We start from the raw sequence: 15,600 nt of genomic DNA, 5'->3' as shown, positions 1-15,600 counted from the left end.
TTGATTTCATAAAAAGTTGGTGGAAACCTCATATTGTATAACCTCAACCAAATTAAAACCTCAAATTGTATAACCTTTTTTAAACTCCTTCAAACTACATTTTGGAACCTAAGGCTTAAGTTTGATTTTGAAGATCTTATTTGAACCTAAATTTTAAACTATGTTTTTTTTTTCTATCTTACACGCAATAACCTATGAGGATTATTAGTGTTGGAAGGGATGATGAATGCATTCCAATATAAATATGAGAAAAATATTAACACTAACCTTTCCTCGAGGCTTTGGAAGAGATCGTGTGAGAGAGCTTGTTGAAAGCGATCAAAGAATGTGATATGATGAGTGTGAAGTGCCAGACCAATAAATAGAGCTTTGAGACCCCCAAATAAGTTGCTAGGAAAGAAAATTTCTCAATTTGCATTCTCCTTACATGTTGTATGTCTTGTTGTTTCCTTCACAATGAGTTCCCATTGTGAAAGATTCTTCTCATCAAATGCTAAGGGTCTCATTGATAAGCCCTCAGATCATGAAATTATTTCTTCTTACCTGTCGTAGTTTCTTTCAGCGAGCCCATAGTGAACTATCATCACGATCCCATGATACCACCTCAACTAAGCTTTGTCAGTCCTGTCCATGAGCCCCCAATGAACTCCAATTACATTTTCACAATGCCTTCGCTAGTAAGCTCTGTTGACATTGGTTGAACGTTTGTTCGAACATCTTCAAACCAAGTTCAAATTAAGCTTTGATTTAATATTCAAGTTTGGACCAATTCAAAAAATGTCAATAAGCTTACCAGTGAAGGCATTGTGAAAATGTAATTGGAAACAATGTCAATAAGCTCGTTTTTTTTTTTGGAGACAAATTTCAATAAGCGGTTCTTGAATACAAGAAGGCTAGCTTTATTTGAAATGAACTTTTGACCCATTTATTCAGAAAATGAAATTTGGGGCATATTTCTCAAATTGTGAGCTTTATGAGCATATAAAGTAAAATTCGCTTATTAAAATAGGGTAGTAAACGAGTCTAGTCGAGTCAAGTTTTGACACTTTCGAGCTCAGCTCGTCAGCCGGAAAGCGAGCTCGAACTCGAACTCGTCCCACTGTTAACAAGTTTGAGCCGGCTCGCGAGCCTCGGTGGTCCGGGCAGCCTTCGAGCGAGTCATCCGTGTCGAGCTTGCAATCGGAGAAGACGTTGAAAATAAGATATCATATGGGGAGAAGAGAAGAGCTTAGATAATTAATGAAATTAAAAAAAAAAAGTAAAAACAAGCTACAGCTTTTCACCTTTCCCAAAAAAAAATAATAGCAGCTGTCAGCAGTTTTCATTGGTTACATTAAATAAAAGGAAAATTATATATTATTTTATGGTAGAAAATACTGAATTGCTGCTTCGTTTTTTGGAATTCCCGCCCAATGCCCCCACCTTCATCATTTGGAATTGCCGCCTTCAACCATTTATATATTTTTTTAATTCAAATAATGAATCGAGCTCGGCTCACGAGCTCTCGCCGAGCTCGAAATCGAGCTCGTTTAACAAACAAGCTCGAGTTTAAACTCGAGTTTAAACTCGAGCTCGAGCTCGCGGCTCGATAAGCTTGGCTCGCGAGTTCATTATCGAGTCGAGTTCGAGCCGGCTTGGCTCACTTACACCCCTATTTTAAAATAAAGCTCATAAAATATTGTTCTTTTCCATCTTGTGGAGCAATTATTACGTTAGGTCACCTGACGCGTCCAGAGACCAATAATCATGCGCCATGTCACCTGAAACTCGGTATTGAGCACCCAATATTGCTCGGTATACGTCCGAATTTTCAATTTTTTGTCCGGTGGGCCGTGGGCGGCTTCTTTAGTAGCACTAGTAAAGATTGCTCAGCTCATTGGTTGCGTAAATTTAACACGATATTGCCCTCTTGCGTTGTTCCTCAGGAATAACTATGCATGCTTCATCACCAAGCATACTTGCGAAACTTCCCAAAAAAAAGTTGCATCATTTATCTCATCTCATGCAAATCTTCTCTGTCCTGGTATCATATGCATGTTCCGCGGGAACTAGTGATCTTAAGCACTATATATGGCTTTGAGAACCTGATGCTTCTTTACGAACCTTCCGTTTAACTCTTGCTGTTCATCATCTACAGAGGAAGATAAGTCTCCCTTTCCCATTTGCGCTATGGTGCAGGTATGCAAATCAACATCTAGCTGAATTATTCTATTTTATAACTGAATTTAATCTTCTTAGCATCAGATGATCAGACTATTTTTAAATTTTGTTGTTTGAGAAACAAATAGCAAAAGATTGTTCTCAAGCTTCTGGCCATGAATGATGAGAAGACAAAGCAGAAAGCCATAGAGGCTGTGGCTGATATCTATGGTACTTTCCCAATACCTGACTTTTCATCTGATATATTAAGCATTCTTTTAATTGGAAATTCTGTGGTTTCACTTTCTATTATATGTTAGATTTGGATCTGGTGGATATTTGAAGAGAAAATAACCTAAAAGTTGTCAGATTTATAGTAGTTTAGTGTTTTGATTATGTTGCCTTCATGAAAATCTTTAATATGACCTATCGCTAGTTGAAATAAAGCAAGCAAATTAGAACGAGCCTAGCCATGGAAGCAAGCAAGAAGAGAATTTGAGGGGTTTCACGAGATCAAAGCATGCTTGAACTGTTTTGCCTATTAAAGACCATAACCCTATCATTTATTCTTTGCTCGAAAGTATTCAAACAGTGATGATTAGTATGTGTGTATCAGTCTATATGTGAAGTTAGAACTCCAGCGTTTAAGATATTTAGGGGCTGTTTGGTAGAATTTAGGATTTCATTTATGTAGGATTTCGTAAATCCTCCAAATCCCGGATTTACGAAATCCTGATGGGTTAAATCCTGAAAACTGTTTGGTAACATTCATGATAAATCCAGTTAAATCCTTTGTGACTGTTTGGCTGTTCATTATAAGATTTAAGGCGGTTAAAAAGTTGACATACTTTATTAGGATAATTAAAGCATGACAAGAAATGTTTAAATAAAATATAACAAAATTTTATTAATACTAATTAATTATTTAATTATTATTTATAATATTTTATAAAAAGGATTTCGGAAATCCGGGATTTAGAGCGAATCGGCAGAATTTTCCGTCCACGGAGGATTTCGTTTGCCGTGAGATTTGGATTTGCATTTTAGGCCGTTTGGCTGGATTTCGCCCAAATCCGGGCTTAAATCCGCATACCAAACAGCCCCTTAGGTTCTTTCAAGTAACAAAATGCTAACATTGTAGCATAGGAAGCTAAAAGCGGCACTGAAAGCTCAAAATTTCAACATCAATATAGATGTTCCTAAAGCCACAACTGTGTCATGATAAGTTGGGTAGCAGAGTCAAATTAATGATACCTAGCAACAAAAAGTAATCGATTTTCTACAAAATAGATAAATAAGAAATTAAAACACCAGCCAGATTTAGAATTCCTTTTCCATGATAATTGTTAAGCATTCATGCTTTCTTTGTCATGAAATGATAAATAAAGCTTAGATGAGATACTTTCAAAATTACATGATCCAGTTTGAAACTAATGGAAGGTAGGATGTTTCATACAGTTTTTCAAATTTCGAAACTATATAGAAAATGAAAGCTCTAAGTAACCAAAAACAATCTGAAATTAAGGTTTTCTCTACCTTTAAAGTTTGAATAATTCCGCCATTTATTTTTTCATTAACTGTTTTTTCAAGGATGCTTCAATTACTGTAATGAGATGAACGTCATATGATGGAACTGAATAATGGAATATAACAATCTATCATTAGGTAATGGTTAGAACATGAAACTTATTCCACATGTAGGCTTTACATGACAGTATCAACTTCTTCTCTTAAACAGGGATCGACTCCATAGCTGCTGATCTTAAGGAGCAGAAACTGACAGTCATAGGTGAAATGGACACAATAGCAATCGCAAAGAAGCTGAAGAAAATAGGGAAGATTGATATCGTATCCGTTGGACCAGCTAAAGAGGAGAAGAAAGAAGAAAAGAAAGAGGAGAAGAAGGAAGAAAAGAAGGAAGAGAAGCAAGAAAAGAAAGAAGAGAAGAAATAATTTTCATCAGCATATAAAAGCCAATTAGTAAATGCTCTGCTACGAGTGGGAAGAATAATCTTATAAAAACTTGATAACTTCGTATATGTATTTAAAATTATTAAGGAATTTGATCAAATATCTTGCATCATATGCCCCAAGTATAATCATCAACATTCTCTCGCAAAAAATTCACTAAATCTATCTCAATTTCATCATATGCAGTGTACCTAATGAATTTGTTCCCTACCTCTATCACTTCATATCTATCTACATTTCATCTTTTATATAATACTCCTCCCAAATATAATCTTCTTTGAGTATTTGGTTGCCAATGTTATCCAAGGCTTCGTCTATCTGCCTCTCGCAAACTGACCCCTTATTCAACTCCCTATGTCTTCCTCAGTTATGCCACCTCACGAAAAGTCTACAATTGTTATAACCCTCTTAATGGTCACATAATTATTTATTAACATGTTTAATTTGATGAATCTTCTTCTCTATTCATTAGCTCTTCAACCACTAACATTTCAGCTATATAATTTCCTGCACCCAACAATTTTACTCTTACTCCATTCCTTCTTCTCCTATTGCCCATTCTACTCGAGCAGCTACTTCCTACTATAACTCAAATGTTCAGTCTTCCCCTTCTATGTACATCACTTTCATCTTCTTTCACATCATAATCTTCTTCTTCATCAACATCCTCTCACTCACCTTGTCTATCTTTTCGTCACCCTATGGTAACTAGTCTTTAAAGTAGTAATCTCAAGCCCCATTAAATTCCTGATCTCAACCACACTATCTATTTCTCCAACATGTGTTATAGTTCAGCCATTAAAGATCCTGAATGGTGCAAAGCTCTTTCCACTGAGTTTCATGTTATATATACAATCTCGAGGTACTTGGACTTTAGTTCCTCCTCAACAAAATAAAAATAACATTAATTGCAAATGAATATTTACACTCAAACAACACTCTAAAGGATTCATTGTCAGGTGTAAAGCTTGACTTGTCGCCCAAGGCTATAAACAAGAATATGGCTTGAACCACTGCAGGAAAAACGTCATTTTCAGGTGTCTATTTCTGCCGGAAAATGAAAGAAAAGTGTTGCGGACTAGAATATACGCGGCAGTAGAGTAAAAAATATAATGCCTTAGCAATATACGTATACCCAGCACACCAACAGATAATTAAGGGAGAAGCACCAGAAACTTTTTTACGTGGAAAACCCGAAAAGGGAAAAATCACGGGGCCTGGCCCAAATGAGAAATTTCCACTATATCTGGATTGGTTACAACGTTTGATTCACCCCTTTACTTGAAGATGTCAGAATTATAACAAGTTAGTAACAGACAAAAATTTAGCGATGATTGATGAAACGACCAAAATAAGGCAGTGGTTGGGATAAGCTTCAGCGTCGGTTAGAAGAGAACTCAGGTGGTGATCGGCAGAAAAACCGGCGATGGTCGGCAGGAACTTTGACAGTGGTCGGCAGGAACCTCGGTGGCAGTCGACAGTAAAACCTGCGGTGGTCGGCAGGAACCCCGGTGATGGTCGACAGGAAAACCGGCGGTGGTCGGCAGGAAACCCGACAATGGTCGGCAGGAACCCCGGCGGTGGTCGGCAAGAACTCCGGCGGTGGTCGGTGGCAAGAGAGCTCCCAAATTCCTCCCTTCTCTTCTTCTCCTTTCTCTTCACTTGAGCCCTCTTGTGAAGAATGAGGGCTCTATTTATAGTTTTTCTGGAGTGGCATGACTTGTAAATAGGTGTGAGATCAAGGGCGAATCGGGAGTGGTTTGAATGGACGGTCGATATTGAATCTCTTGATCGTGGACCGTTCGTTGGACATTTGAAGGCCTTGATGATGTCGGAATTTGGCGATCTTGGGCTCGTTGGATTTGTCTCGTCGAGACGTTCGATTCGAGTATAAGCTCGTGAAAATCGGAGACCGTTTGGTAACTCAAATTGTGGTTCGAATCTCCCAACAGCGCTTTGGGTCTTTGATTCAGACTCATTTGGGCTCGGATTGGGTTGAGTTTGGTGTCGTTGGGTTCGTATTTCCGAGACGCTCAGTTTGACTATAATCTCGCTGAAATCAGAGTTCAAATGCTCTTGAATTTAATTTTGGAAGCTTCCAACTTGATTTTTGCCTCGAGATTCGTGCCATATCAAGATAATTTTTTGATAATGTATCAAAAAGCATCGGTAATTTATATTTCAGGCAGATTTTTGAAGAAAAATTTTCCGACTGTAAATCACACGTCGGAAAACAAACATCGTCGCTTAGATAAAAAATTTAAATAAATGTTTTTTAGCCAAAGCAGGCCAGTGAACTCGCCTGTACTCCGCGGGCTCATAAACCAGGCCTGCCTGCAAACCGCGCGCTGGCCCGTGAACCATGCCCTCATGCAATTGCGGGCCCATGAATTAGGCTTGCCCGCGAACTCCACCGGCCCGTGAACTAGGCCCGCTTGCACAACCCTGCTTGTGCTGCGCGGGGTTCGAACCCCGCCCACTTTAAACCACCTCTATCCAATGAGTTGCGATGCATATTATGTAACTTTAGCTGCATTTTTTATTTAAAATATGCTTTCTTAATAATTATTCTTTATGCATAATATGTTTAAATTATTTAATCTATTTAATAATATCTATTAGATTATCTAATTAATTTACTTTAATTAGTTAATTTAACATAATAGTAAGTATTAAAAAAATTATTATTTTAGGTTAACAATATTTAATTTAAAAGAAAGAATAATTTTAAGTATTAATAATAATTATTTTTTAGAAATTTAAATTTTTTTTAGAAATTGGCCTGAAAATCCGCCTGAAAGTCCACCTGAAATATTCCCTCGAAAAATCCTCCAGAAATATTCCGTTTGAAATCTGCCTGAAAATTCACCAAAATTTATGACGAATTTATTTCCGCCGGACATTAGCATTTTTTCTGAAGTGGACTATCTTGAAACTTTCAGCTCAGTTGCTAAATCTCCAATTGTTCATTTATTTCTCACAATTGCTCTTCATTTTGATTGGCCTATTTTATAATTAGATGCAGCCAATACCTTTCTACATGAACCCTTAAATGACATTATCACCATGTCCCAGCTGATAGGATTTCAAGATCCACAACATCTTGATTATTTGTGTTTAAAAAAGACAGTCTATGATCTCAATCAAACACCTCATAAATTTGTTAAACTTTCCTCTTATCTAAATATGCAAGTTTTTCATAGCAACTCCATTGATGCTTCCTTCATGATCTATAATAATGATTTTTTTTTTTTTGCATATATAGAGTTATCTATATATAAAGCTACAAGCAATTTTTTGCATTGACATAAATGTTCTATAGCATAAATTTTAATACAAATATACAATATTCCTATAATAAAGAAAAATAACATAATCGAACATGAAAATATAATATAATTTAATTGAAAATAGGTCAGATGAGTGAAAGAGGGCTTAAAAAGGTGTGAGACATTATTTTCATATGAATTGGAGAAGGAAGGATGTCAATTGGAAAATAGGGCATCTTCTAATGAAAATTTCCGTCAACTTTAAAATACCATTTTTTGAAAAAGTTTTTGCCTAAATATTTGATGGAAAATGCTATATTTTTTTGTTACGGTGATTCCATGAGAAATTCTATCCACTTTGCTTCTCCTAACAAATGCACCTGAAAATTTGGGTTTTCAAGTTTTGGTTCAAGGCATTTTTTTGGCATTTTACTATGATTTTAATGTTTGACCTAAGCTTAATCTTATGGGGTCTTATACATAAATAGGGTCACTAAGGGGCCGATGTCCTTAAAGTTCCTATGAGGTTCACATAAATCTAAAGGTAATTTCGACCATGGGTAGTCTAGTTAGGCACATGGGGCCCACCTATAAATTCCTTAGGATCTTAGGTTTAGAATTGATTTAAATCTTTCAAAAGTGAGATTTTTCTAAATTTTAAAGTGCTTTAAATGAGTTTTTAAAGGACTAAGAGAGTCTTATAAGGACCTAATTGCAAACTTTTAATCTAAGATTTCTAAGGGGCCTATAAAGAAAAAACTTAAGATTTTGGATCTTTTAGGGCTAGCTAAAGTTAACTCCTTGGGAAAACATCTAAGAGGGTCCTGGAAGTAGGAATCTACACTAAGGTAAGAAACTTAAGTATTAAAGTTAAGCTCTAAAAGAAGAGACAAATTCAGTCAACAATGAGGTCAATAAATAATCTCCATTTTGATGATGATAAATAATTTGGGTTAGGTCTTTTATTTGATAAAAAAAAAATCATTGAATAAAATTTTCTAATTTGTTAACATAGTTCTTGCTAAATTTATACATTTAATGATAATAAACTTATATATATATATATATATATATATATATAGACAATTTAAAAAAATTTAATTTTTTATTTTTAGTATGTTTTTTAAATAAAAGATTACACAAGAAGTTAAACATAAAGTACATCCAAATATAGTACACGAATACAACCAAATAATATAAATATTGCTTCCTCTTATTTAACATCTCAAAAAGTAGAATGACATCCATACTAAAAAAATAAAATATAATATAAAATCATAAAGAGATTTTTTAAAACTCATACAACCCTTGGTCTCGATGTGGAGTGTGAAAGTTATTCATGAATTGGAGTTCTAATCCTGAAATCGGGCTCAGTCCTCATTATATTAATGTTACGCTTCTCCCAAGATGTCCTTCCATTAAATATGCACATCTACTTTTAATTTAAGAGTGCAAAATGCTCGTTCCATTCATTATAAGGATAGTTTGGTACGTAAACATAAGGAGTAGGATCTTCTTCTTCCACTTCTCCACTCTTTCCCTATTCTAAACTTCTCCCATACATACAACAACAATATCAAGCCTTTGTACCACTACATGGTCCGGTCGCTACATGAATCCTTTTCGTCATTGTGTCCCCCGGTTTAAAAGTCAAATTCTCGTTTAAATCTAATAAAGAAAGATCATTTCTAATATTTTCTGACCAAGTCTTTTTAGGTCTACCTCTACCTTTCTTAATATATAAGTCAAATCTAATACCTCAACTTTTCTAACCAGGTCATCGGAAAGCCTCCATTTAATGTGACCAAACCATCTAAGGCGACTCTCTTTAATCTTATCTTCCACTATAGCTACTCCAACCTTTTCACGTATATGCTCATTTTGTATCCTATCTCTAAGGGTTAAGCCACTCATCCACCTAAGCATCCTCATCTCTGCAACACTTAACATAGTATTATGCTTCTCTTTTAATGGCCAACATTCAACACCATAAAGCATTGTAGGTCTCACCACCATCTTATAAAATTTTCCCTTAAGTTTGAGGGGGTTTTTCTATCGCACAATAAGCCCGATGCATTCCTCCACTTCAACCATCCAACTTAAATTTTGCTGATAATATCCACATCCATTTCACCATCACTCTGAACAATAGATCAAAGATATCTAAAGCATGTACTCTTATTAATGACTTGATCGCTCAAAGTCACAATCCCATCACTAGGTCTATTGCTACAAAAATTACACTCCATATGTTCAGTTTTAGATCTACCCAAGCAAAAACCTTTAGACTCTAAAGTTGACCTCCATAATTCAAGTTTACCTTCAACTCCCTCTCTAGTATTATCAATAAGAAGAATGTCATTAGCAAAAAGCATACACCAAGGTACATCCCCTTATAAATGTCTAGTGAGAACATCCATGACTAAATTAAAAATATATGGACTTAAGGCTGATCCTTGATGTAATCCAACTGAAATAGGAAAATACTTGGTCAAACCACCTTGTGTTTGAGGACAAGTAATAGCTCCTACATACATATCTTTAATGATTTGAATATAAGCATTATTAACTCCTTTTTTTCAAGAACTCTCCATAACACTTCTCTTGGAACTTTCTCCATAACACTTCTCTTGGAACTTTATTATATGCTTTCTCTAAATCAATAAATATCATATGTAGATTCACATTATTCTCTCTATATTTCTCCATCAAACCTCTCAATAAATGTATGGCTTTCATAGTAAACCTACCCGGCATGAATTCAAATTGATTTTGAGAAATATTAGTATCACATCGTATAACTCGCTCCCATAGTATTAAAGTATGACACATTAACATAATTCCTCCATAGTTCGCACACTCCTGTGCATCACCTTTATTCTTAAAAATAAGAATTAAAACACTCTTTTTTCACTGATCTAGCATCTTTTTAGTCTTCAAAATAGTATTAAAAAGTTTAGTAAGTCAAGAAATTCCTTCATCTCCTAATCATTTCCACATATCTATTGGAATGTCATCAAGTCCAATAATTTTTCCACACTTCATTTTCTTTAAAGCCTCTCTAACTTTGGTTTTACTTATATGCCGATAAAAATAAAAATATTTATTTTCATTTAGGGTGATAAAGTCACTAAATTCAATCATATTTTCACATTTTTCATTAAAACGTTTAGCAAAATACCTCATCTACCTTTGTTGAATATCATCTTCTAAGAAAAGTACTTTTTGATATTCATCCTTAATTCACTTCACTTTAATTAAATCCTTACTAATATCTCTTTGTTTGGTTAACTTATACATATATTTTTCTCCCTCCTTAGTATATAATATATTATATAAATCATTAAAAGCTAAGCTCTTTGCATCACAAATAGCTTTCTTAGATTTCTTACGAGCCTCTTTACACTGCCGTTGCCAGGTCCCAAGTCTTGGATGAGAAAAGTCGAGGGTTGAATTAGGTAATAGACACCCAGCATAAAATTTATCGAACAATCATGACATGAATCCTTTAAAAAATTATGTTAATGTTAGGGCGTCCCCTGAAAGCGATGTGCTATATGGCCTGAATACATTGGCAAGTGTGCAAGGGCCGCTGCACCGACGCTCAGGTGCAGTGTTAAATAGGCAAGGGTTCCCACATCAAGAATGGATGTGGGCAAAGAAGCTAGCCCATGAAACTAAAATTAGGATTAAAACTTTGAATATATGCTCCCTTACAAAAAAATTAAGGGAATTAATAAATATTATGATTCATAGAAAGATAAATATTATGTGTATTCAGGAAACTAAATCAACTCATCTATCATACTTATCTAAAGTTCTTGGCTCGTGATATATGAAAATTCTCACATAAAATATCATTTAACATTCTAAATAAGATATTATGAACATAGAGCTGTGTTATGAATATGCCAAACTTTGTTATTTTTATAAATAAGGTAATATTGATAGTTTATTTTAGAAATGAATTAATTTTTCTAAATGTGTTGAGTATATCATATTGCACTCTTGGTTCTTATTTTAATTCATATAATGTATTTTCAATTTTAATCCATATAATGATTCTGACACATTTTTATATTCGGGTTGGGTTCGGGTTAACCCAAAAACCTGAGGATGACCCAAACTGACCCGAAATACAATGATGTGCCACCATCATCACCTCTCATAGCTGACCCGCACTCGGGATCTCCTGAAAAGCTCTCATGCTCGTGATTACAGGACTCGCTCGCCCTCCGACACTTGCGTCTGCTGGTAGAACTGGACCCGTGCTCGAACAGCAACCATGCCTTCCCATGCTTGTGACTTTCGTCCACTATCAGAAAACCTAGACCCATGCTCATGACAGGGCCCTCTACACTCGCTCCCAAAAATCCAACCTAACCTGCTCCCGCGCCAGCACCACACTCTGGCACATTTTTTGTCGTGCCCACACCGCCCCCTTAACGCTCGCTCTCTCGTTTGTACAGACCGCCCCAATCTCGTTTTGATATTTCGGGTTAGTGAGTCATATTTGGTCAACCCAATAACCCAGTAGGTCATGTCCGGTTTGGAATTCCTAACCCATTTGTAAAATTGGGTCGGGTTAAGGTCAAACTATTTGGACCCGAACCCATCCCGTTGGCCCGTTTTGACACCCCTAAATATAATAAGATATACTATGCTTTTAAACCTAAGTGTCAACATAACATATATATCCTCCTCAATAATTCTAGTTAGGAATACACCTTTTACATCTATTTGATACACATTTTCAAATGCAGTAGTAATCTTATAGCCTCAAGGCGTGCAATTGGGGTAAATATTTCTTCAATTTCTATCTCATCTATTTGATTATAATCCATTATAATAGTAAAGTCTTATTCCTTGCTATTAATCTATAGTCATTTAATTTATTCTTAAATATATATTTAGTTATTATAACACTCTAATTAATATGTCTAAGTACTATAACTCCTAAATATTATTTCTAGCAAACTAATTTAACTCTTGTTGTATAGTTGTAATAAAAAACTCATTTGCTAAGGCCTCCTTATTGACTTCATTTTTGTGTGAGGTCAAGAACATCAAATCAAATTTAATCCTGAATCATAAATCATAGTAAAAAATCCAAAACCCAAACTCAAATGGCCAAATTCAAACCTAAAACCCCTTGGCCCAAAACAAATTTGTTTGAAAATTTTAAATCCTTTAAAATATGTCAATTCTCAATCAGTCAGTTGCATATTGATTAGGCATGTCCCTTGGGTAAACTATATTAATTTGAAAGCATCTCTAGCCTTCTAACCCCTAAAATTAAATGCATTTTTTAATACTACAAAACCTTTAAATATTTTATAGAACATGCCACTGTACCTTACATCTTGTGAAAAATCACCATGGAACCTCCCCAAACTCATTGGTCATATACATAATCATTGTCATGATGCATTGTGTGAAACCCCTCCAATAAAAGGAAGCTAAACTCTTAGAAATTGAGGCGCCTTTTGGTATATTGGTTGGAATTTTATTAAAAAATTGTGTAGTTAAGCGTGCTCATTCCAGATCAATATTGGGATGGATGATCTCCTGAGAAGTAATAATAATAGGACAAAACCATGAGGTCCTTGGGCTAAAGCGAATAATATATTGATGGTTAAGAGTTTAGGCTATTACAAATGATATCAGAGCACACTAGTTGGAAAATTGGAACTAAGGTTATACAAGATAAAGTGCTACGCCAAGGGAGCCACCTCTTGAATCCTATATGGAACAAAGTGCTACATGATGGGAGTCACCACTTGAAATTATAGGGGCCACCACTTGAATCCTATCTACCTGGTGGATGATTCTGAGATAAAGATGTTAATGGTAACGTTAATGATTTAAGTGGGGGGGGGGGGGGGGGGGGGTGGGGCTTGCACGGGGGGGGGGGTGTTGTGAAACCTTTTATGTAAAAAGAAGCCAAACTCTTAGAAATTGAGTTACCTTTTAGTGTAATGGTTAGAATTTCATTAAGAAACTCCTGCAGTTAAGCATGCTTATCCCTGAGAAATTTTAGAATGTATGACCTCCTAGGAAGTTACACTAACATAAATAAAACCATGAGTCCCTTAGGACAAAGCAGACAATATCTTGATAGTTAAGAGTTTAGGCTATTACACATTTGACCAACATTGACCCATGGTTGGCCATAAAACCCTAAAACCCAAAAACTACTAAAAACTAAATTTTTAAAACTTCAATATGGCCCAATTAACCTTAATCTTTAATTTTGAAGAGGTTGTACCTGGTGTATGCTTTTTTCTAATGATATTCTTCTTATTGATCAGACTATATATAGAGTCTAAGATAAACTTGAATTATAGAGGTCAACCTTAGAGTCTAAAGATTTTTTATTTGAGTAAATCTAAAATCAAATATATAGAGTGTAATTTTAGTGGTGATATATTTAGTGTGGGGATTGTGACTTTGGGCAATCAAGTCATTAATAAGAGTTCTTGTTTTATATATCTTAGGTCTATTGTTCAGAGTGATGGTGAATATATGGGGATATTATAACATAATTCAAGTTGGATGGTTAAAGTAAAGGAATGCATCAGGCTTGTGTGATAGAAAATTCCTCCTCAAACTGAAGGGAAAATTCTATAAGATGGTGGTGAGACCTGCAATGCATTATGGCACAAAATGTTGGCCTTAAAAAAGAAGCATAATATTAAGTTAAGTGTTGCATAGATGAGGATGTTGAGGTAGATGAGTGGCTTTAATCTTAGAGACAATATACAAAATGAGCATATACTTGGAAAGGTTGGAGTAGTTCTAGTGGAAGATAAGATTAGAGAGAGTCATCTTAGATGGTTTGGTCACATAAAATGACGGCCTTCTGATGACCCGATTAAGAGAGTAGATGTATTAGATTTGGCTTATGTTAATAGAGGTAGAGGAAGACTTAAATAGACTTGGTTAAAAAAAATATTAGAAATGACATTTCTTTATTATATTTAAATCAAAATTTTCCTCTTAATATGACACAATGAAGAAAAATAATTCATGTAGTCGACCCCACAGTGGGATAAAGGTTTGATGTCGTTGTTGTTGTCTTCTCATCACATCTCTATAGGATAAAATCATTATCACAAATATTTTAAGTGACAAAAAATTAAATTATAGAAAAGATATACAAACAAGATTTATAGTGTTTCAGCTTAATGGCCTACATCCACTCTGTAAGTTCTCTACTTTAAATTCTACTAAACTCTCTACTTTTGCTCTACTTAAGATGGAAAAGTCTTCCACTTTTATAGGGTATTAGAAAAACCTCTACACCTCTTTTTCTCCAAAAAAACAAAACTAACTTAGCCCATTATTTTTCATAATTCAAGAGCTTTTCCACTAGAACAATAAATCCATTGCAATGAGTTTGCAAAAGTTCTTTAAATCAAAACTTCAAACTCTCAAATTAGAGGATCAATAATATGACCAGTGTAAAAAACCAAGTATATATAATCTCAAATAAAAATCTTTCGTTAAATGGTGAAAAATATTGAAATAAGAAAGAAGAAAGAATTCTCTCTCCCAAATCTCTTAGTTAACAACAGCCACACAAAAATAATCATATTTTATATTTTTAGGAGAGTATTTACACTAAGAGATTTTAATTTGAAACCCTAAACTGTTGTTATAAGAAAAATTGCCCATATGATTGAGTACAATATTATATTATATGATTAGCTGATTAGGATAATCCTAGGAAAAATTATCGCTATTCGATTGAACAATTATATATAGATCGTAGATAACAATTAATTCATTTTGGTGATTCTTTAGAAAAATTTGATATGTACGATATAGAGTGTGTAGTATGATATTTTTCTAGATTTTGATTTTTACTTGCTGTTGGATATGCGAGTCTTAGGGTACGTTTGGGACGGCTGCAGCTGTCGGTAAAGCAGGTTGTGAAGTTATGTTACAGAGAATTACTTTTTGAACTTGCTGTACAGAAAATAATATATTTTGTTTGGATGATACAACTATGGAGCTGCTGTGCTGCAGCTGTGTGGAAACAAATTACCTAGATACCCTTAGATATATTAAAATGAAAGAAATTTGTTTAAAAGATAATTTTTTTAAAAAATATATATACGATAACCAACTAACAATTCTAAATTAAAATTTTATACATTTTTACAAATATTTTATGACTTTTACATATCAAAGAACTCATAATTTTTATTTTAAATAA

At 34.6% G+C, this 15,600-nt stretch overlaps 1 protein-coding gene across 1 annotated transcript; it reads left to right on the top strand.

Moving 5' to 3' along the window:
- The first annotated feature begins 2,135 nt into the window (after positions 1-2,135).
- Positions 2,136-4,224, top strand: LOC110116533 (heavy metal-associated isoprenylated plant protein 39-like). The gene is made up of 3 exons (XM_020850140.2): positions 2,136-2,178; positions 2,289-2,370; positions 3,878-4,224. The coding sequence occupies exons 1-3, from the start codon at positions 2,170-2,172 to the stop codon at positions 4,090-4,092; spliced, it is 306 nt and encodes a 101-aa protein (XP_020705799.1). The 5' UTR covers positions 2,136-2,169; the 3' UTR covers positions 4,093-4,224.
- The last annotated feature ends 11,376 nt before the right edge of the window (positions 4,225-15,600 follow it).

The sequence above is a fragment of the Dendrobium catenatum genome, unplaced genomic scaffold (genome assembly GCF_001605985.2).
Source record: "Dendrobium catenatum unplaced genomic scaffold, ASM160598v2 fragScaff_scaffold_133, whole genome shotgun sequence".
Lineage (NCBI taxonomy): Eukaryota > Viridiplantae > Streptophyta > Magnoliopsida > Asparagales > Orchidaceae > Dendrobium > Dendrobium catenatum.
The sequence above is the reverse complement of the archived record's forward strand: the minus strand, read 5'-3'. Positions and strand labels throughout refer to the sequence as shown.

Coding starts and splice junctions, on each gene's coding strand:
- LOC110116533 (XM_020850140.2), top strand. Junction 2,371..3,877: donor GGCTGTGGCTGATATCTATG/GTACTTTCCCAA, acceptor TCTCTTAAACAG/GGATCGACTCCATAGCTGCT.